Source organism: Passer domesticus, chromosome 5 (assembly GCF_036417665.1).
Source record: "Passer domesticus isolate bPasDom1 chromosome 5, bPasDom1.hap1, whole genome shotgun sequence".
NCBI lineage: Eukaryota > Metazoa > Chordata > Aves > Passeriformes > Passeridae > Passer > Passer domesticus.
Genome location: NC_087478.1, coordinates 3,056,528 through 3,079,965, shown reverse-complemented (window position 1 = coordinate 3,079,965; position 23,438 = coordinate 3,056,528). Strand labels below are relative to the sequence as shown.

Below are 23,438 nucleotides of genomic sequence, written 5' to 3'. Positions count from 1 at the left end.
GATTAAGACACCTCCATGAAGACTTTACTTTGTTTCTCATACTTAAGATGTTCTCTGTCATCATTGGGACTGTGGGGTTTTTTTCAGGCTTATTTTTAATGGTGGAGTTTTTTGACATGACATCTTCAAGTCAGCAATTGCTTTGCTCTGTACCAAATTCAATCCAAATTAATTTAATTTCCACTCTCTTTTCCTGCTTTTGTTGTTATGTTTGTGACTCCACAGGTCTATGCGGGCTAAGCTCATAGGAAGAGGAAATTTTTGTACAATCATAGGATCATGTAATGGTTTGTGTTGAAAGGAACTTCAAAGATCATCCAGTTCCAACCCCCCTGCTATGGGCAGGGACACTTTCCACTAGACCAGGTTGCTCAAAAGCCCAATTTCTCTAAGGTTGTTTCGATTACCTGTCCTACAGGACTTGTGCACTTCTGTAAATTGCAAAAAATTAATAACCTGCACAACAACCTGCTCATCTTTTGAAAGCTTCTGTGCTTCTGTGGCACTTCTAGCACTTGGCAAAAGGGCAGCAGAAGGCATTGGAAGAAAGGTTAATGGAATTTTTTTAACTTACTGCCAAATTGTCTGCTTGTTGCTGTTCTCAGACTTAACCCACCAGCCTTTCTTCTCACCCCAAGCAGGATCCTTACCTACTGTTGGGTCTCCATCAGACACCAATACAATCATGGAAACTGAGTTTGGGTCCAGCATGCCTAAACTTTTGGCTTCGTTCAGGATGAAAGTGGCTCGGAGAAGAGCTTCATTGATATTTGTGCCTGTCAAAGACACAGGAAGAAAACAAATTTTTTATTCTTGTTGACTCCAGATCAGTTCTAAGATTCTAGTGGAGTTAAGTGGCACAAGAGCAGAGATCAAGGCAGCAAAACCCCTCCTCTCTGATGTTTAGATAAACCTTTCTGCACTCTGGTTCCCTTTTTCATCCCAGGCTGTTGTCTTCATGAGGCTCCTCCACTCCCCCTCACTAATTCCAGTGTGACCATTTGTGGTGTTGGGAACTACTTGGTGTGGGAAGAATTACTGGGTGTGCAGGCAGGCGATTGAATGAAAGCATGGAAAAACTTCCTGTTCTGGCCATCAGCCCATTCCTTGAACAAGAGTTTGCTCTTGTATATGTTTGCTGAACTTATCTAAGGTTTGATTTGTGACACAGAAGGAGCAGAGTAAGAAATCAGGATGAGAGGAACAGAAATCTGAAGGCTGAGCAGAAAATAGGTATTTTTTTGTCAAGAAAGAAAAACAAATCAGCAGCTCCAGAGAAAAGATAATAAAATGATGCATTTAAACCGGCTTTGCTAGATTGGAGCTGATCTCTAAGCTTATCTGTCAATTCTGTTTGGGGTAACAAAGTCAGTCACTCATATATCGAGCTTGGTTTCCTATTTCCAACACACTGATGATTTTGGACAGGTCTATAACTTCATGTTCATTGTAGTGAAAACTTCTGGAGACGAAGGTGCCACAGCACAAGAAGGAGAGTCTCTCCACACTATTGATGCACGAATAACTGAATAACAAATCCAGAACTGCACTTCAGAGAGTGGCAGATTAAAATCATCATAAGCTCATTCCAAAGACCTGTGCAGTTGAAAAAGGCATCTGTTCTTGTTTATCAGACAGGGAATGAAGGCACAAAAAGGATAAACAGTTTGCCCACATGGTATTTAGTAGCTCATAGAATCATTGAAGCTTGGAAACAACCTCTACGATCAAGTCCAACCATTAACCCCAGCCCACCACTAAACCATGTCCTTAAATTCCTGCCGCTGTTTTTTGCAGGACTTGTGGTCCAGCCCCTTCCCCAGCTCTATTGCTCTTCTCTGGACATGCTCCAGCCCCTCAATGTCCTTCCCATCAAGAGGGGCCCCAAACTGAGCATGGGACTGGAGGAGTGGCCTCACCAGTGCCCAGCACAGGGGAGGGTCACTGGCTTGGTCCTGCTGGCCACACAAGTGCCAGTCCAAGCCAGGACACCATTGGCTTTCCTGGCCACCTGGGCACACTGCTGGGTGATGTTCAGCTGGCTGCCAGCCCAGGGCAAATGACTGTGATTCCCTGCTTAGGGAATATTTCATGTGCCTGTTCATCCAGGCCTATGGGATGCACTTCATCTTTCAGTGGTATTTGGGATCTTTGAGGTGGGAGGTAGGAGACTAAAGGCAGCTGTTCTATGGTCTGTATTCTATCTACCATAGAAGGAAACACTATCTCATCCCCTAGTATAATAGACTGCAATTCTTGCTCTTCTTTTAGGCATGCTTTTTCTGTTTTAGGAATCAGACTCTTTTTTGTAGGAATACTCTGACAGTCTGAAGGCTGTCTGAGGCACCCATTCCTGTGAGATGCAACTTCTGTGAGCACCCTGCAATCAAAACCTCATACCCCCGTTGGGATGGATTGTCTGGATGTAGTTCTTGGCATCTTCCACCTGCGACGGGGTGGCTGAGACCAGATTATCTCTCCAGCACCGCACGTTGTGGTTGAAGTCGATCAGGGAGAACTGGTCAGCAGCACGGAGCTCACTCAATATTGCCTTCATGGCCTCGATGGTCTGAGGAGAAGTTTAAGAGAAGACAGGTTTATGCTTCCTGCTTATGAAAGCCTCTTCTCAGCTTGTGACCACAGGAAAATAGAAGCCTATGAGGAATAAGTGCATGAGCACTGAAATCCGAGTTAGAATGTGCTATCCAAATCTTTTTTTTGTACTTCTTGTAATGTCTACATTTTCACCAAAGAAACATAGAAAAATTGCAATTAGGAAGGATAAATTCATGTGGCACAACTTGCTTAACTCATGCTAACACAGAGTGAAGTGAAAGGGAGAAAAATTTATGGTTCAGGAGAGAGCAACTGCTCGGATCAGCTCAGCAGATTTAGCTCTGTCTACAGTCGTTTCAGGCTGGGTAATATCTCTTTGGAAATGTTTGATTGAAACAAGTGACAATTAACCTGCATCCCAGTTTTGCAGCACTGATTTCCCAAAGGAAGCAATCTACCAAGCCTTACTCTTATGCTCTGAAGGAAATTCAAATACACCTGGATGATCCCCAGCTAATGTTTGTCCAGTTAGCTCTTAAAACCCTTCAGTGACACATGATATACAATCTCCCAAACTCCGCACTCCGACCTACAGGATTTCCCTAATATATAACTTAAACCTTTCCTGCTGCAAATCCATCTGATTCCATCTTATTCTACCCTCTCTGGGCATGAAAGTCAGTTGATGAGTTTCCCTTTCAGAAAAACTGTTTGCATATTTGGAGGCTGATTATCTTTCTTGAAGCATTTTCTCTTGCGGACTAAAATATCTTATTTTAACATTTTTCCCCTTTATGGGTTATGTTGTCTAAACAATCCTTAATGGTCTTCAGAAGGCTGTCAACAATTCATCCATGTTTGGAAAGCAGGGATATAGTATCCCCACTGAGACTTTCCCAGGATTCAGTATGGAGCCTTAGAGAAAAAGGGGGTCAGAGCCTTTGCAAAATATTTTATCATCTGTCCATTAAAATTTAAATTTAGAGTAAAAATCTAGTACCACCTCTTCCTAAAAACATGAAAGAAGCATTATAAATAATAGGGTAAAATAATGAAGTCTTTGGTTCCAACTCTTCTCCAAATTAAGCTGCTAATTTTAAATGCCAGTGTGCTACAGAACTGCATGGTAAAGCTCACGGGGAAAGTTGGCAGGATGTTCATCTCAAAACAGAAGTCAAACACTTACTTGTTTCATTTTTATTCCCCACATCGAGCCACTGACATCTATAACAAATAAAATGTTTTTGGGCAGTGGATCAAGATTTTCCGGAGCAAAGAAGTGAATAAAATAGCCATTAAAAATCTGTAAAATAAAATAAAAAAATCCCAGTGAAATGAGCTACAGCAAAGATTTCAGAAAACTCAAGACAACGACAGAGCAGAAAATTCTTATTTTCTTAATGAGCTAATTATTTTTCCCTTTTGTCTTTTTCTCTTCTTTATTGGCCAGTTCTAACTTTCATCTCTGCACGTCTCTGTAGCCTTACACAATTTTTACTCAATAAAGGCAGAGCCTGGTTCTCAAACATAGGGAGAAATGAAAAATGCTTTGAAAAAGACTGTTCTGCCTGTAATAATTCAACCTCATAACTCAGCTTCATGTTAACATAAAAATAGTGATGTTCTGGTTGTCTCCTTGTGATGTATTGGTACAACATCCAATGACTCCATCCTCTGATTCTACATTAAATCACCAGAGTGCTGCCAGGTATAAAGACATTGGCTTTTGGACATGACAGGAATCTTCTCCTACTATATGTAAGCCCATGTCTTAGTCATAAATTAAATAAATCCATTCTGCCCACTTAAAATCCCTCTGTTCTTTCAATTGGATACAGAGCTCGTCCTCATGCTTATTTCCCTGAAGGATGAAGTTTAGCACAGTTTGCTGAAGGACAGCAATTCCTTTATTCACAGCTCTCTGGCCTCAGATGAGCAGCCACACTTACTTCCAGTTCTCCCCCTGTGGTTTCTCTGTTCACGTCGTACTGCACCACAAAATTTCCATCCACGGCCGTGGATGAGCACTTGGGGCATTTTCGCTGTTGAGCCATTGTTGGCTTGAAAGAAACATGGGCCTTGAAATGAGGAGAGATCATCAGTCAGCCAGGTGTTGTGTGAGAGGGGGTGATTGACACAAAGAGACCCCACATCTTCATGAAATATCTGATTTCACTGAACACTTTGATGCTTTCATTATTTGTGGAAAATGGACTTTGTCACTTCAGAAGGAAAACAGCACTAAGGTTTGCCTGGATATGTTGATTCAGTAGTAGCAACTGTGACACAAATCACATGACCCATCTACAGCACCAAAAATTTCAACTAGAGCTGTGCAAAACATTTCTATTAAGCAATACATTTGGTTTTTTTAATGTTTTCCTAGTTGAAACTATCCACAATTTTATCAACATTTTTAATAGGTTTCTAATTGACTTTTTCCCCCCAAAGACGATTGCCATTTGTCTGTGAATTGAGTAGTAGGGAACATTTTCATTAGTCATATGATTGGTTATGAAGACTTTATGGCATTTTTGCTGTTTTAACTGGATAATTTGAAATTGCCTGAGAAGACAAGACTTAATATAGACACATAGTACCTCTGAAATAATTTGCTAAACTAGGAATGGGGATGAATTTGAATATCAGGAAACAATACTGCCTCTCATATTACTATGGAAATAAAGACAGATTTTGCCACATTTTTGCATGCTTCCAGCAGATACAAAAAATTGCCAGCACCCTGTAGAGTAAGCCTGAAAACTGAAGGTTTTGTGCTCTTTGCAATCTGTGACTGGTTACCTTTTTCTCTCCCTTGGAGATGGTGGTGATTCCATCAAAATGATCTCCAAGTGAATTAGGAACGTGCACATAGCGCAGTCCCTGTGGCTCAATGATGCGGACATCCACCTGAAGGCAGGAAGGGAGGACATTTATTGTGGAGAGCTGCCCCGTCCCTGGAAGTGTTCAAGGCCAGCGTGGACAGGTTTTGGAGCAACCTGGTCTAGTGAGGAACAAATGTGTCCTGTCCCCACTTGTAAACACAGCTGAGAATCTCCTGAACCATGACTGACTCACGTCAGGACCACTCGGCCAAACAAGCTTTGACATTTTTATACTTTTGTGTAAACTTGACTGAAGGAAAACAAACAGTACTTGCATTTATTTGAAACAGCGATTTTCACAAAACCCCCAACTTCATGAGGTATGAGGTATCACTTTATGATTGTCCTATGAGAGCTGATGATCTCTGGTTGTCCCTCCAAATCAATGATTTGTCTTAGAATCACAGAATGGTTCGGGATGGAAGGGATCGTAAAGTTCATCCACTTCCATGCCTCCTGCCATGGGCAGGAACACCTCCCTGAAAACTGTGGGTGCTTTCTCAGCAAGGATTCACCTGTGGGGTTCTTCCTACACACCCCAGCTCTGCTTTACCTCCAAGTGCTTGGCCAGGCGTCCTGGCTTCACAGAGATGACGTGCTCGTAGGAGCTCAGCTTCCTTCGGATCATTTCATGGTAGTGAAGCTGGAACTGGATCCTCATTCCTGGGGGCACATTCACTTCGGTTTGGAAGTTTTCCATGTCCAAGGCATTGCTCCTGAAAAATCAGCTGTGGGGTTATTTTGAGACAATACAAGGAGAAGGAAAAGTTTAGCTGCACTTTGTTTTAGATTGAGGCTTTTGATTCTGACTGTGGTCTCTGTCAGGGAGCTGCACTTGTCTGCTAGCAGAGCCAAGAGCTGAAATACAGTTTAAGTTCATGAAAATTAAATAGCTGCTGTAAGTAAGCATTTTCCTTTCCAGGATTCCCCCTCATCTATCTACTCCTGGGATGGGTCATCTCAGTTCTCCTGCGAGTAAATTCAGTACAAAACCCATATGCCAGAGTGTTTATACCTGACTATTCCAGCAGCTTTGCCTTTGGCTTTTGCTTGAGCATACATTTTTCTGGCTTCAGATTTTTCCCGAATATGGCTGGTAAATGTGATACCATTGATATCCCTAGGAGAGAGAAACACAGTCAGCTTGCAAAAGAAACAACTTTACAATCGAGGACTGTTTCTTCAGTTTACATCAGTGAAATCTAAGCTGGTGGGAAAGAAATAACAAGGTTCCTATTTTACCCCAAAGTAATGAATTCTGATTTTCACTAGAACTCTATCTTTTTCCCTACCTAATTTTTATTTCAAGTAGCCAGCACCATTCTGCTCAGAGGAGGATCTGCTCTCCTCCAGCTCCTTACACTTTCCCCATGCTTTGGGCAGGGAAGGCAGTTCCTGATGTCATGGATTGTTTGGAACATGGATCAGGATATCTCCTGACCAGCAACCTGGCTGCTGCCTCTCTGAATAGATACTGAACCAGGCCAGTTTCTGTTCAGTGAAGGCTCTGATTTGGGTCTCTCTCCTTTAATTTGGCAAGGCTTAGTCTGTTTGAGACTTTTGTCCATTTTTGTTGATATTGACCAACAGCTCAATAATTACTGGAGAGGAGGACCTGGACAGACAGGCAGACTGATGCATGAACCTCCTGAGAAAGTCTGCAAAAATTACACTGAACCTGGAAAATAAGGAGAACTTTTTTTGTTTACAAATATTCCTTCCCAGCCCACTGAATGTTTCCAGAAGATGAGGCTGATACCTTTAGTTTTAGTTGGGCCTTCAAAGAGACATGAGTAGTTATTAATTGGTATAAAGTTGTTTGTTATATGATTATGACAATGACTATGACAATTTTCAGTTTCAAAGGTAAAGAGTTTAAGGTATTAAAGTCTGTGTTAAAGTATTAATGTTTGTGTTAAAAATTTTCTGGTCTAGGGTTCGAAGGTTCCATGTAGGAACAGTGGTAGTAGTAGTAATAGTTGTTCTCTGACATAGAGTCTGATGCTTTTAGTAGTTGCAGGAGGTATAGTTTTTTCTTTTTCTTTCTTCTCTTTTTCTTCTTGTTGCTTTTTTTGCTAGTACAGGGGGATTTTTATACATAAAACAACTAATTAGATAAAAGCATGATTCTAAAATATTCTTTCTAAACTAATCTAAACTTGATTTTAATGTGTGAAAGTAGTGTTAGTTTTTACTTTAAAAACTATGTATATAATATTATTTATGTAATTATATTATTTGTTTTCTTACTTCAAATTTACATACATGTTTATTTATTTATGTGAATAATTCTATTTATTTATGCATATAGTTCTATCTATTTTAGAGATGTAAGTAAAGTTCTGTTATGTTTTTGTTATGTTTGGAGTTAAGTTATTGAACTTTAAAATTAGCCTTGGGGCCCTTACTAGTTAATACAGTTTTTAAAGGTACTTAAAATGTATTTCTACTTATTTAAAATTATAACTTATACTTCTATTTACTTAAAACTTATACTTTTACTCCATATTTATGTGGAGTAATATATCTTAATTTTTAAAAATACATAAATATATCTTAATTTTTTAAAGGTTTTAATTCACCTCTTGTATTCATCTCAGAGAGGCTTGTAGTCAAACACCACCTGACCCCTACTTACATGGTAAAGTTGTCAATGAAAGCTCCTTTGGGGACTTGCACGTCGAACATGATGGGCTGGGGCCGCCTGGCGTTGTTCACCATCTTGGCTTGGATCATGGTGTTGGCCAGCCGGGATGTGATGGTGGATTGCACCTTGTAGCTGTACAGACCCACCTTGTCATCATCCTCCACCTGCATTTGACAAAATCGCTCTAGAAATTTAGGGCACCGCTGGAAAAAATGCCCTAGAGGACCATATCAACCATTTTTATGGTCTCAGTGCTTCTTTTTAATTGTTTCTCCTTACAATATGGCAGCTAGAGGGGACATGAGCCCAAGTTCAGGACATCTCCATGTTTTACCTGGAAATTGTGGCAGGATATTCACGTGAATATAGTTCATTATAACATTTCAGCTGAAAGAGGGCATTTTTTAAGCTGGAAGGTTTTCCTTGCTTTTCACCTCGCAACCAGTCCTTGGAATGACTCTGTGAGTGCAATCCAGCATGGAAAGCTACACAGTAATCCTGAACATCATATAATGAGGAGGAGAGAGCTCACATTTTCCATAGAAGTCCTAAACAGAGGAGACTTGAAGCATTGGTTACTGGCCTAGTGTTGTAAATGGGTAAACCACAGCAGAAGGATAACAGTACTTAAGTGTTTTTCTAAGACATTGTCTTTTTCTAATTTTTGATGCTTATTTCTTCATATTTACCATATCCTTCTCCCTCCAAGAGCAGATGTATCAATAGTATTGTGCAAACAGCACTCTGTTTAAAGAAAAGAGGTTAATACCCAACCAGCAGTAAAAACAAGGAGCTGAACAAACAGAGGGATTGATTTCCAAAAAATGGTTAACTAGAAAATCACTTTGTTCAGTATTATTTACCACAGAGGAAGAAAAATACTCACCAGATCTCCATCGTACCCCCAGTCAGATGTGCTCCGCTGGAAAAGAAAAATATGGAGGGGATGTTTCAGCAAAGCTAAGAACACTGACTGGCTGTTTCAAGGCAGGAATCAGTGTCTAAAAACAGTTTTCTAAGATTATGAATCATAGAATCATAGGGAATCACAGAAACATTAAGTTTGGAAAAGACATCTAAGATCAAGTCCATCCATTAACCCAACACTGCCAGGGCCACTAAACATTTACATAAATTTTTTGAATACTTCCAGCAATAGTGACTCCAACACTTCCATGGGAAATTTCAATTCTTGACAACTCTTTCATTGAAGAACTGCTCCCTAATATCCAATCTAAATCTCCTCTGGCACAATTTGAGGCCATTTCTTCTTGTTCTGTCCCTCTTCCCTGGGAGCACAGCCCGAACCCCTGGCTGTCCCCTCCTGGCAGGGAGTTGTGCAGAGTCACAAGGTCCCCCCTGAGCCTCCTTTGCTCCAGGCTGAGCCCCTTCCCAGCTCCCTCAGCTGCTCCTCCTCAGAGTTGTGCTCCAGACTCTTTCCCAGATCCATTGCACTTCTCTGGGCATGAATGAGAATTAGTTTGAGTTCCCAGACAAGGTGTGAATATTCCTTTTATCTTATTTCATGTATTTCTACATGGGATGTTGGAGCATGTGATTTCCCAGCTGTGCCTCAGAACCTATCATAAACAGGACAGCTTTCTTTCTTTGTCTTTTATTTTATTTTTAAAGAAAACATTCTCTTCTAGAAAAACATTCTTCCTGAAAGCAAATCACGCTGGCAGAAAGTCATCCTCAGACACCCTTGTTTTTAACAGAAAAGTTCTCTTTGTTTTTCTATGAAAAGTGAAAAAACCTCAAACTCCAGACTTCTTTGGCTCACTTTTTAGCCATTTACATTAGAAAATATTTATGTATTATATGCACTATGTATAAATTTAAAAACTCATTGTGTAATCAATATTACATTTACATGCTCGGGCCTATGGAAATTAGTTATGCATTCATTACTTACACGAAACTGCTCATTAATGGTTGTGGTTTTCCCCCTGCCCTGTGAATTACGCCAAATGGAAATTTCTATGGCAAGGTGCTGACATCTTGTGGCCATTCAAATAATTCTCTTTAATTCCCAAAAAATTCTCCCCCATAAGGAAATTTTCTATTAATCTCCTGAAAGGGAATTTGGCTCACCTAGATGCACCTTTTTAATGCAGACATCTACTTTGTGTTATCATCTCACCTAGGCCAGCTCAGCTCTCCAGGGTCAAGAGGACCCAAAACCACAGAAGATGCTCATGAAAACAGCTTTAATCCCATGGTGCACTGGAAGATTTGCTCTGCAATTGTTAAGTTCATTTGAAGCTAATTAATATACTGTTCTAGGGAAATGTTGTGCTGTGTAAGAGATGAGGATGTCAGAGCAAGTTCACGTTAAAGATATGATTTTAAGGACCCTTTAAAGGCAGATGGAGAGGATTTCTCCCTACCTAAAACAAATGCAGGTTTTCATTTTCTATCTGAACCATTCAGACTAGGATTTTAGGATACGGAAGTTTATGGCTCTCTAGAGACCCTCTGCAGACTGATCCTGTCACACCCCACAATCTTCACTGTACAGTGAATTGGATTTTCACACCTGATAAAGGACCAGGCCATGAAGAGTGATTTTTGGCCCCACACATACCCTTGGCACAGGGAACATCACCAGCTTGAATACAAATTAAACCAACATTAACTGAAAAAAAAATAAATTTGGAAAGATGAAGGCCAAGACCTTAGGACACAGGGGTTTTGTTTTACTTGGGGTGCTTTTCTGGTTCTCAGCTTAGGGCTCCTGACCCACTTTAGGAATGGTGGTTGAAGCTTTCACGATGCCCAGGTTTCCCTCCTGATAGTTCTTGGTGCAGAAGAGGGGGTAGCTGAAGGAGAGGGAGTTTACCACTGCACATGTAGTGACTGCCATGGCTGTTGTTAGAGATTAGACATGGGCTGGGCCAGCCATACCCCTGGGAACTCAGAGGTTGCAGAGGGCAGCCACTCCAACAGGCCAGGAGAGCATAGCTGTACCTTCATCTTCAGGAACCTGAACCCCAGAATTGGGGAAACACAGAATCACAGAATGGTTTGGGTTGGAAAGGACCCTAAAGATCCTCTAGTTCCACCTCCCTTGCCATGGGCAGGGACACTTTCCACTAGATCAGGTTACTCCAAGCCCCACCCAACCTGGCCTTGAAGATCCTGCTTCAGGTCTGGATGCTGATGTGATCATTGAGAACAGAGACTTCTGTGGTACCTGAGACTATTTCCAGCATGAGGATTCATGGCTGATCCTGGCTTTTAAAGCACATCCAGACCTGTTGATCACTGCACAAAACCAGGATCTTGAGCCACATCTCATGCATGCCAAATTGCTAATCAGAATGAAGGCAATGTGTGCCTCAGGAACTGAAGGACAGATGCTGGGGTCTGTCTTCAGATACTGAGATGCATCTTCTCCTGAAACCTGCGCAGGACATGGATATTTAACTCTTCACAGTGATCTTCGTTCAAATCACTGTGCACAGGTGGACATTGCAGCTATTTAGTAAAATAAGGACAGCACAATCACAGATGTTCTGCATTTGACAGAAATTGCTTTTCTACTGGGGCATGAAAAATGTCGAAAAGCATATGCCCCACAGGAGAAACCAGAAAGAAGTGATCTGCAAGTGTTCAAGGCCAGGTTGGAGGAGCAACCTGATCTCCTGGAAGGTGTCCCTGCCCATGGCAGGCGTTTGGACTTAGATGATCTTTCAGGTCCCTTCCAACCCAAACCATTCCATGTTTATGATGTACCTGCAATGCCCTTCCAGTTATTTGAGGGGCTGTTCCCTCATAATTTACCTATTTCCCTCTAATTTCCTAAGCAGTTTTTAAACACACTACAAATCCATTGCAGCCTCTTCACAATCCTTTCAAGGGATTCTCACTGTGAGGTGCAAGAAGAGAAATTTCAGACCTACGACAGTTTGTCTTCACAGTGCTGCAGATGGATCCTTGTCTGTTTGGTTACGTTTAAACCCTGGCAGCTGGGAGAGTCTCCAACCAGCTGATTTAGGGAGAAATTCTTCAGTATGAGGGCCCCTGGCAGAGGATGTCCAGAGACGTTGTGGCTGCCCCATCCCTGGAAGTGTTCCATCTTGGGTGGGGCTTGGAGCGCCCTGGTCTAGTGGAAGGTGTGGGAGGTGTTCCTGCCCGTGGCAGGGAGGTTGGAATGAGATGAGCTTTAAAGTCCCTTCCAACCCAAACCATGCCACGATTCTATCATTCCACCCTATATCTTTCCATATATCCTTCCTGTGCTGCTTCTCTTGGAGGGAAAACCAGGAAGGCAGAAAAGGCAAAAGGAGTGATCTGACCCACCTCTGGACAGCCAGAGATCAGGACCCAGATCTGGGCAATGTGTTGCAGAACATCCCACCTCACAGGGTGCCTCACAGGTCTAGACACTTTATCTGTCTCCCAAACAGAGATAACAGCTGAGCACCACCATATAGAGGTTCACAAGGTCACCTGCATTCCAGCCCATGGAACTCTGCTGCTGGGGTCACGAGGACCATGCACACACCTGAGGCACAGTATTTTGGGAGTCACTCAGGAGCAAAATAGCAAAATACCTCATCTGTATCTAGAAAACCATCCTCTGTGTTTAGAACCAATCAATAGGGTCTGCAGGGAGCTCTGTTGCCTGGTTGCCAGTGGGCTGGTGAGCTCTTTGCAGAAAAGCATAGTGCTGAAAAATAATTTGGGAGACAGCCTTCCTGTAGTGATGAACAGGAAATAACTGTGTGCCTGCTGCTGGCCAAGGGCTGCTGTCTCAAGATGACTTGCACAGTTCAGTTTAAACTATTATATTTTATTGTAATTCAACTAATATAAGACTAGCTGAGATCTTTGTTCCACTGGTTTGCAAAGATTTGTTTGATAGGTAAAAGATAGGAAATAATGTATGGGAATAAAAGCAATAACTGGTATAATGAAACCAGTGGTAGAATTGTCAATTACTTCATGCATATTTCTGTGCCTTTACATACCCAGAAATTGTGGGAACAGAGGCAACACAATACATATGGTACTGATACAGACACAATGGAAAGAAATGATGCCCTGAAGAAGTGCAGCTAGGAGGGATTTCTGTTTAGATCATGATTCATTTATTTAAATACTGGACTGGCAAGTGTGAGAAGGCTTGATTCATACTCAAGCTAAAATATGCCATTTTCTTGCACTGCTATGCAGGCTTTAGGTACCAAAAAGTTCCATCCAAAGCCTTAGGATATAGGAAAATCAGGTTTGCCTCTGTGTGATTTCAAAGACTCTGGGAAATCCAACATTACTCAAGAGGATTTTTTGTTTTCATTACATTGAACAAGCTCAAGAAAAGCAGCACCAGAGTTTGGTGGAGGACAAGGTCCACTTTGATCATCACTTCCTTCATGCAGTGTAATGAAAAATTTAATACATTCAAACAACTGATTTAATGAGTATTATCATTAATTGCTACCATGTAAAACAGAAAAACTCTTGCAATGCTGCTCTAAATTTTTCTGTCTCCCCAGACAACCAACTAAAATAATCTGCAACCCGTAAGTGCTGGAAACAAATTTTCTTCCCAGATCTCAGATGCCACCAGCTCATCACTGTCACTCTGACCAGAGTTAAATAAGAATGCATGGACTGAATGTTTGCAGCCTGCACTTGCCAGTATCTGAAGTCCTCTTCCACTTTCTCATGAATAAACCTCACCTGTTTCAATGGGATTTTCCCCAGATGTGAAGTTGTACAAAAATCTCCATTGTTTATCAGCTCAGGAGCACAGATACAGAACAAAGCCTTGTTGTGCTTAAGGGAGAGCAGCAGTTCTTGTCCCAGCCAGAGGTCTGGAAGTCTCAATGCCTATAAAAACCAGCTGTCCCACATGATTGCACACTCACAACCCTGGACATGGAAAAAGACACCTGGAGAGAGCTCCCAGGCATTCTGGCTTCCCTCGTCTCTGAAGCATTTCTGGGTACTGTACCTGGTACCTGCCATTTCTGGCCTTGGAGCTTGAGGGAAATCCATCAATTTCCAGATCAATCAGGTTTTCCACTTCCTAGAGGAGGGAAAAGAAGAAAGAGTTGCTGCTGCCTTACTGTTTGATTTAGCACTTGATTTATTATTGATTAGCACTTTACAAGAGAGTTCCAAAGGGAATTTACCTCCTCTGGATGCTAATGGGGAGCACAAACCATCTCAGAACAAAATCCTCACACATTCAGTTTCCCTCAGTGGCCAACCAGCTCTACAAACTCCTGTAAAATCATGACCTTTACCATCATTTTACAGCCTTTCCTTCTGAAACAAGGAGTAATATTTAACATAAAATGACCACAAAGAGCAAGAGGCAGATGATTATCATCAGGATGGGTCTAGCCATGGAAACTACAGCATTTCAGACACTGATCTCACTCAAAGCAAGTTCTGCTCAAACCAGTAGAAATTGTCTCTGGTTTTACACCAATATACCTGAGAACTAAATTTCCCCCAATGACAGCAGATGAACATCAGGTCTTTTCCAAGTGTGAAGCTGCACTGATTCATTTAGAAGTGTGGGTCACACCACAGCAACACTCTTAATTAAATTTTGTTATGAGTTTAATTTATGGCAGTAAAGAAGTTTAAGTGCATGAAATCCTTTCCAACTTATGTGATAGCATATTTACAAAGGTTTGCACAAAATTAATTTAAATTGTTTAAGCATATTGATGTTAAATTGATAAGGCATCTACAATTAGAAAGAAACACAGGTCTGGAATATTTTTCCTGGGAATTACAAATCCAGTTTTAAAATCTCATTGAGTCAAGAAAATGGCTGTAAAAATAAAGAAAAATAGGATATCCCAGTTCACTGAAGATTTTTATTGATCCAGCAAAGGAAAAGAAAGCCTCATATCATCCCTGCTGACTTCACAGAAATATTTCAAAACTACAACGTGGAAATGGGTGTAGACACCAAATCTAAGTTCACCTGAGCCTGGGGGTTTAAATTTAGACTCAGTTTCAGAGTCAAAGCTACAACTATTCTTCTTTTCATCATTGTATTATCCCAAGAAATGATGGTGTCTTTTACAAATTCTCTCATCCCTGTGCTGAGGAATGTAAAGTCAATAGGATATTCACTCTACATTTGAATTCCTGTTAACAAAAACCCAACTCCATACAAAGCTTTGCTAAGTTCACAGAGGTTCCATTCACAAAGATGTCTAGGTGTTTCTGCTTATTCCAGGGAAACGGGGTATAAAACATGCTGAAGATCTGAGTACAGAAGCCCATTCAAGTGTTTAAAGGTTAAAAACATGCTAGAAAAGGCAACACCTTACTTCTTACCAAAGTAAGAATATGAAACTCCTTGGAATGAAATCTGGACTTATGCTCACACTCTCCCTTTAATAATATTAAATAGTAATAATAATAAGCTTTAATAATATTTTAAAAAATAAAACTACATTACCAATGACAAACGAAGACGAATTATCAGAAATATTTACAGCTAAAAGTAGAAGAGAATTGTGAAACAGTGACCCAGTTCTGCTCCCACTGCTGCTTCCATCCAGAGTCCAGCATGGAAGGGAGACCTGGGCCCTGCCTCCAAATACTCACATCTGGGATGTCACCGATCACCAAATCAAAGCCCCCAACTCCAGAAATGAGGAACAAAACCAAGAAGCTGCTCAGATTCTTCATTTTCTTCCTGCTTGTTTCCTCCTGAGAGCAGCTCACACAGGTTCTTCCCTTCTCTAAGACAAGTTCAAGGAAACAGCCCAGGTTTGTGCAGCATTTTGAGCAAAGTTCTGAAATGCTGACTTTGTTTAGGCCATGGGTAAATATTAGCCTTGCAACACAAGCCTGAGCTGGGGTGCCTGAGCAAGGGTTATCCAAATAGTGTCTTCACTCGATAACAGCCCTGGATTGGATAGGCTCACTCCTTGCTTTTGTAGCTTCCCGTGATGTTTGACTAATTTCCTGCTAGGCACAGAGCTTGCAGTATCCAAAAACTTCAAAAGATCTCAGCAAGAGCTCCAGCTCGTCTGTTTATAGCAAAGGAGGCGAAGTTTGGATCTCAGTGTGATGGAGGTTCCTCCAAGGGCCCTCCCACCCAGCCAACCCACAGGGGCGGGCTGAGACCTTGGGGCTGGACCCTGACCCACACAAATACCCCTTTTTCCATTCTGCTGGGGAAAAAAATCATAGCTGATGGTGTGATAGTTCCAATTTTGCAAAATCAGTCAGATGAGAACATCTGATGATATTTTCAGGTGCACGTTGCTGCTGGGTGCTTTTGAAACAGGTTTTTTGCCTCCCTGGTTCTTTGGGTGCTTAAAGTGATGAGATAAAGAGAGCAAAGCAAAAGGGGGGAAGAAGGGAGGAAGATGCCTTTTGGGAAAAGTTGTTGGGGTATCCCTTCCACTCTTCCACAAAGAAAGGATTGTTGGAGACACCTGAGCAGCTTCAATGCAAACGACAGAATTACTGTGTGAACTCTGGGACAAAACAGCAGTCAAAAATACATACTATATAAAAATATGTGCATATATATATATTAAAAATATAAAAATATGTATACATAAATATATAAAAAATGTAAATATAAAAATATAGAAATATAAAAGATAATATATATATAACTTTATGCATAATTTATTTCATATATTGTATTATATTTATTTATAGATGTATTTATATTAATATATTTTATATATTATGTATAATTTTATATAAAATTAAAAGTATAGAATATAAAATATATAATATATAATATATATTATATTACATTATATTACATTATATGCATGATATGATACTATATGACATTATATTATAATTTATATTATATTAAGTATAGTATATTATATCCCATGACAGTACATTACATTATCTATATGCTATATTGTGTTATATGATATTCATGATATAATACTAATCATATTCTGTTATCTTTCCTTATGTTACACGTTGATGTTCCAGTAAAAGATTTCTGTGGCACAAGTCTGCTGCTACTCACCCCTTCTTTTCCACTGCCTGTGTCTCAGTGTGAGCCCTGAGCTTACCTCCAGAAGTTCACAAGGAATGCCAGCAGAGCCTTTCAACTCTCTGCCAGGTGAGAGGGGTGGGAGCAGGGCTTGGAAGGGGGAAGTGTACAGGAGGGGAACAGAGGAAGTGGGAGCAGGGTTTTCCAATAATCATGGAATCATTTAGGTTGGAACACACCCTCAAGGCCATCTGGTCCAACCCTCACCCCAGCACTGCCATCTCCACCACAGCGATCCCCAACTTCCACATCCATGCGTTTTTTGAATACTTCCAGGGATGGCGATTCCACCACTGCCCTGAGCAGCCTGCACCAGCGCTTGGCACCACTTTTAGTGGAGAAATTTTCCCTAATGTACAACTTGGATATCCCCTGGTGCAACTTGAGGCCATTTCCTCTCATCTTGTATACCTGGGGGAAGAGATTGACTCCTGCCTGGCTGCACCCTCCTGTCAGGGAGCTGTAGAGAGTGAGAGAGTGAGAACTTCACCCCTCAGCCTCCTTTTCTCCCTGCTGTGCTCCTCCAGCTCCCTGATGGTGCTCCAGCCCCGTCCCCAGCCCAGTTCCCTTCTCTGGACACACTCCAGCACTTCAATTCCCTTCTTGTAGTGAGGGACCCAAAACTGAACCCAGGATTGAAGTTATGGCCTCACCACTGACAAATTCAGGGATGGTCACTGGCCTGTCCTGCTGATCCCACTATTTGTGGCACAATCTGTCAGTATTTAAGTTACCTACCTCAAAGTTAGCTTAGGAAAAGCTTCAATGAGTGCAATTTTAGCTGTGGCTGTCAGGGCTTCTCCAGAGCTGTGAGAGCAGCAGGACAGTGCAGCCAGTCTTTGCTGTGTTGATGGTACCAAGTTTAGCTTGAATTTTGTATATAAACTTTTTTTTTTATTCTTTATTTCTATTTTTTTATTCACATTTTTTATTCACATTTTTTATTCACGTGCCCCTAGTTTAGGGTGACCAGTCCTGTCTCATCAGAAACTTAAAGCTGTTCTGGAGTCATCTGGGCCTTTGGAACAGGAAGCAAATCACTGCTGCTTTGAAGAGATTAAAAAGTTTCTTTATAAAAAAGTTACTTTAAAAAACAACTTTGCAACCCCTTACTTCAGTCATCTCTCAACCACTAAATGTGGTTTAATTTTTTTTTTTTTTTGTACAAATATCGACTGGGAAATTAATTTGACCACTAGATGGCACAAACTGCTCAAATATACTGCCCAAAAGAGCTCAAAAAGCTGAAACCTCCCAAACTACAGATATTATACTGGAGAAACAAGTGCTGAGGATGCTCAGAGCCCTACCATCAGTTTAGGTGAACCTCCTGAGGATTTTCTGAGGAGGACAGGATCTCAGTAGGATGTTTTGTGCTGTGTTTCCATCGGGCTGTTCCATGAGTTGTCCTCTCATGGCTGGGATTCCTCTGGAAGGAAGTTTTAATGCACTGTCTGCCCTGAACCACCTGAATTAGTGTTGTGCAGAGTCTGTCCCTCAGAATAATTGAATTTTGCTAGTTTGGCTTGCACCTGGGAAGAAAAGTCACAACTTCTGTGTCTGATGAGATAGCCAGCATCCTCTTCTCATACTGCATTCCATATCTGGAAATTTCCAGTGATCCAGGTAAGAACAGAGTGTACCTGCAAGGAACAGACTTGGTGTGACTGCCCTGACATTAATCCCATCACACACCAGCCATTCTGGGAAATCACAGATATGGATGTACAGCAGTGCCCCAGACACAGTCAGACACCCCCAGAATCAAGGCCCTTTTGCAGAGACTTTGGGTGATTTTCATCAGAATAATACCAGATTTGGAAGCTTTGAAATGCTCTGCTGGGCCATGGTGCACACAGCTAATGGCAACAGGGAGACCAGCAGACACTGGGACTCCAGAAAATACCTTTCTACTCTTCTCTGTCCTCATGGAACCCTTCCTGGAGGGCTTCATTCAGGTTTGGAGCCTTCAACATGACAGAAATTGCAGGTCCAGAGGAGGCCACAAAGATGCTCTGGGGGTTGGAGAACCTCTGCTGTGGAGACAGGCTGGGAGAGCTGGGGTGTTCAGCCTGGAGAAGAAAAGGCTCTGGAGACTTCTTATTGCAGCCTTTCAGTACTTCTAGGGAGCTTATAAAAAACAGGGAGAATGACTTTTTACCTGGACATTTAGTGACAGGACAAGGGGTAGCAGTTTTAAACTAAAAGAGGAGATGTTTAGGTTAGATAATAGAAAGAAATTTTTTTGCAGATGATGGTGAGGAACAGGCTGCCCAGAGAAGATGTGGATGCCCCATTCCTGGCAGAGTGCAAGTCCAGGTTGGAGCAACCCAGTGGCATTCCTGCTTATGGCAGCGGGGTTGGAACTGGATGATTTTTATGTTCCTTTCCAACCCAAACCGTTTTGTAATTCTTTCAGTAACACAGGCACCTCTCAATAGTGCCAGAATTGGAGACCAGCAGATTACATCCAGATGCTTCAGAGGAGATTGCTTAGATTAAGACCTGAAGGAAAATATGGAATGCAATTCCCTGAAATTCATGGTAATTAATTTTACCTCTGGACATTTCTCTATGACTACACCTGTGTAACTCTTTGGGACTCTTGCCAATTTCTTGATCCAATTGCTGGCTTTGAATGCCACTAAAGTACACAGTTTGTTGGTGCTTTGGGTACATTTAGTTGCTGTTTCAGACACTTCTGGTCAGGCATTTAACCCTGTATGAGGTCACCAAGGTGCTCATGTTTGTGTGTCAACACAGAGAGACTCCTTGATATAAAATGATCTGTTCCAGGTGAAATGTGTGTGAAAGCTCAGCTGTTGGATCATGCCTCTCTCTCTGCTGTCTCTGCTCATGCTGGCTGCAGGCACATCAGGAAATTTAATTTGCTGAGCCCCCATCCAAAGAACAGCTGCTCACCTTGCTAAGTCTGCAAAAATCAGCACTGAACATGTCTGATGTGAGCACACCTGAGTAACTGCTTGTCTGGGACTCCAGCAGCATCCCCGGAACCGTGCCTGCCCCGTTCACACCCCAAACCAGGAGAATGTATTCCTAGGAGGAGGAAGAGGGGATAATGTGAACAATCAAGACCCCAGGCTCAATGTTCACTCAGCAAGCCTAACTGCATCCGAACCACATTAAAACACACCTTGGTCTTACCCATGTGCTGTGTCCTTACGTGCCCTTGCTGTGGGGAGCATAAGCAGAACTGGCTGCTCCTAATCCCTTTAGGAAGGGCAGTGCTTTTCCCAGCCCACTCTCCCATGCCTGTTGGTTGTCCTGTACCTGCTGGAGGATCCTGCTCTGGCTTGAATACTCTCTTTTCACCAGGTGTGCTTAGGCTCAGCTTTATTGCAGCATCTTTGCAGAGTCTCACTGTTTGATACACCTGGCCCTCAGATCCCCACCTGGGCAGTGGGAGATGCAGAGTGGCCAAATGCTGCAGCTGGTGAGATTTGGATGGTATTCCAAATGCCTCCTGAGTGTGCAGTGGTCATTTCAAATTGGCAAACATCTCCCCTTCCTGACCACAAACTACTGGTTATCCCTGGGGTTAGCAGGCTGCTTTTGGATTGCTTTTACAGAGGTGTTTTGATTCCCTTTAGGTTTTCCAGAACAGGAGGAAAATCATCCTATATATATCGGTTTGGATGCCTGTTTTCAGCATTTTTAATCATACATTGTAGGACTTTTACACATCTGTGTCCCCAGGGTAGTGAAACACAGAGCAGGTTGAGACCACTCTAATGCCAATAGTGAGGGCACAGGAGGCTGCAGTCCTATTTCCCACACTGCTGCCATGGACTTCTCTGTCTGAGCTAGGCAAGACATGTGGGAATGACTGGAAACAGATGAAAAATACTTAAAACCATCCTGTTGGTGTATTCTTAGGCCAGGTCTCAGCCTGAACCATTGCACTGTCTTCATTGATTCCCAAATGGATGCTTGAGACCTCTTCCATCGCACTTTGAAATGGTGAGAAGCTGAAGAAATGCTTCAACTGCTTCTGGCAGGGATCAAATCAGTACAGAAACTGACTTGGGCTGTCTCTGGGGGCCTGAAGCATCCTGTCCCAGCCTCCCTCCAGCTTTCTACCAGCATCTTCTCTTCCCCATCTCATCAGCCTTCCATCATTCCCTGCAGTGCTGCCCAGTTCTGCAGCTCCACTGAGGATGTGGCCACTGCAGAAGCCTTTGTAGCTGACAGTGATCCCAGTGGGAAAAGGACTGGACAGGTCTTTGATTCCTTTCCTCCTGCTGGCAATGCCAGCAGGGCTCTGTGTGTCAACACGGTGTCACCTCAGCCTCAGTGAGACCATCCATTTGCTAATAAGGAGTCCCAAAGATGCTGACCATGACCTTCCCTTTGCTCCATCTCCAGCTGCCCTCTTCCCTTCTGAAAGGAGAGCATCTCAAAAACACTTGTGAGATCTGGAGGACAGAAAGCTTCAGGAAGGCCAGAGAGACATTGAGCATTGGGAAGGGAAAGGAAGAGAAGAGAAGAGAAGAGAAGAGAAGAGAAGAGAAGAGAAGAGAAGAGAAGAGAAGAGAAGAGAAGAGAAGAGAAGAGAAGAGAAGAGAAGAGAAGAGAAGAGAAGAGAAGAGAAGAGAAGAGAAGAGAAGAGAAGAGAAGAGAAGGAGAAGAGAAGACCTCCCCCCCCCCCCAAAAAAAAACCAAAACAAAAAAACCCCAAAACAACAACAAAAACAAAACACAAACAAAACAAAACAAACAAACAAACAAAAACAAAAAAAACCCCAAGCCAATAAAAACCAACAAAAAAACCCCATCAAAAACAAAAAACCAAAAACCACCCCAAAACAAAGCAAAAAGAGGAAGTTTGGGTCTGCTAGATTTGAGAAGTTACTGCTGTCATAGAAAAACAAAGTAGCAAATACTCCTGATTTGGGGTGAGGCGAGTGCTGCAGGTACCAGCCCCACAACACCCGGAGGTGAGAGCTGCCGTGCCCCAGGAACATCCCTGGCAGCTGCCAGGCAGAATCCAGCCTGTCCCACAAGTGTCCGCCTTCACCCGGGGCCTTTGGGAAATGGAGGGAAGGGCAGGAGGTCACCCCAGCTGTGTCCGGCTGAAAACACAGTCTGGATGGCAGAAGGGAGGGGAATTATGTGCCTTGGCCACCTTGGCGCTGGGGCGGCTGCCAAGGTGAGGGTGCGGAGGGAGCCCTGCCCTGCCCTGAGGGCAGCTTTCCTAAACCAGCTCCCCAGATGGCGAGTGAGAGAAGCTTTCCCTTCACAGAGGGTGGAACCAGAGGGTTTCCCACCCCTTAGGAAAGCCCCAACTTTGAGGCATCTCCTGGGCTTGTGCTCCCTAAGGGCGTGGGGAGGAGACACCGGGGCACCATCCTGGCCCTTCCTCGGCACCCAGCCAGCTGTAGGAACTGTCCCCTCAGCATTCCCCTCGCTGGGAGGGGCTGCAGGTGCCCGAATGACAAGTGGCAGCCCCTCGGGGCCCCCTGTCCTGCAGGGCACAAGAGGGGGCTGAGGAAGAGGCAGCGGGCACGGCCCCGCTGAGGGACCCCGGCTGAGGGACGCGGGCCCTGCCGGGATTCCCTGCAGCACAGGAGGCCGCCCTGCCTGGAAAAGGGGCCGGTCCCGAGCCGGGGAGGAGGAGGAGGAGGAGGAGGCGAGGGTGGGTCGCTGTGTGTCCTGTCAGGCTCCCGCAGCCGGGCCAGGAGCCCCGGCGCTCCGCTGCACCATGCTCCTGTGGCTGTGCCTCTGCTGGGGCTTCTCCCCCTCGGCGGGGCAGCCCGACTCGGAGCTGATGGCCAGGTACCTGGAGGAGCAGCTGCTGGCCGACTACAGCATCGTGGAGCAGGTGGGTTGTGAGGCGGAGGTGGCTCGGGAGCATCAGGCGGCCGCGGCTGGCTGGTCACCTCCTCAGCAGCAGCACCGACAGGCGGGGCAGTGTGATAAAAATGCGTTTATTCCACCTGTCCGTGCGGCTGAGCTCCGCGGGAGGTGACACAGCCAGCGTGGGGCTGTGCTGGAGGTGCTGAGGCAGGAGACCGCCCTGCCGTGCTGGTGCTGCTGCTGCTGCTGCCCCGGCTCGGCTCGGTTCGGTTCGGTCTGACAGGCACCCCCAGGCTGTGCTAACGAGGCTTTTCACAGGCACAGGGGAGCTAACGCCGTGTCCTGGCCACGCTCCAGTCTGAGTAATTCCGAGTATTTCAAGCTCGGGGGATAGTCTTTTCTGCCTATGGTCTTACTGTACTTGATTTTTAACTCGTGCTGGATGAAACAAAGCACATGAATTTCAGGTGCTAAAAGGCTTCTTGACAATGAAAGGAAAAGAAAAAATTCTGCAAGTGAG

General features: G+C 43.3%; 2 protein-coding genes across 10 annotated transcripts in view; one reads left to right on the top strand and one right to left on the bottom strand.

Moving 5' to 3' along the window:
- ITIH2 (inter-alpha-trypsin inhibitor heavy chain 2) overlaps window positions 1-23,001 on the bottom strand; it is a 31,650-nt gene extending 8,649 nt beyond the window's left edge. The window contains exons 1-15 of one of the 9 annotated variants that reach the window (XM_064421719.1): window positions 22,902-23,001; window positions 20,024-21,502; window positions 19,008-19,231; window positions 17,840-18,744; window positions 15,673-16,519; window positions 14,051-14,125; window positions 8,975-9,010; window positions 8,080-8,252; window positions 6,457-6,561; window positions 5,995-6,157; window positions 5,359-5,466; window positions 4,506-4,634; window positions 3,743-3,859; window positions 2,401-2,569; window positions 651-776 (exon numbers count right to left, since the gene is read on the bottom strand). In XM_064421719.1, coding sequence (XP_064277789.1) covers window positions 651-776; window positions 2,401-2,569; window positions 3,743-3,859; window positions 4,506-4,634; window positions 5,359-5,466; window positions 5,995-6,157; window positions 6,457-6,561; window positions 8,080-8,252; window positions 8,975-9,010; window positions 14,051-14,125; window positions 15,673-15,756 — 1,285 coding nt within the window. In that variant the 5' untranslated portion in view covers window positions 15,757-16,519; window positions 17,840-18,744; window positions 19,008-19,231; window positions 20,024-21,502; window positions 22,902-23,001. Of the gene's footprint in view, window positions 1-650; window positions 777-2,400; window positions 2,570-3,742; window positions 3,860-4,505; window positions 4,635-5,358; window positions 5,467-5,994; window positions 6,158-6,456; window positions 6,562-8,079; window positions 8,253-8,974; window positions 9,011-11,989; window positions 12,114-14,050; window positions 14,126-14,231; window positions 15,544-15,672; window positions 16,520-17,839; window positions 18,745-19,007; window positions 21,503-22,901 lie in introns of those variants that run through there. The other 8 variants (XM_064421721.1, XM_064421722.1, XM_064421718.1 and 5 more) reach the window with 8 other exon arrangements.
- ITIH5 (inter-alpha-trypsin inhibitor heavy chain 5) overlaps window positions 22,783-23,438 on the top strand; it is a 45,700-nt gene continuing 45,044 nt past the window's right edge. The window contains exon 1 of the mRNA XM_064421716.1: window positions 22,783-22,943. Coding sequence (XP_064277786.1) covers window positions 22,824-22,943 — 120 coding nt within the window. The 5' untranslated portion in view covers window positions 22,783-22,823. The remainder of the gene's footprint in view (window positions 22,944-23,438) is intronic.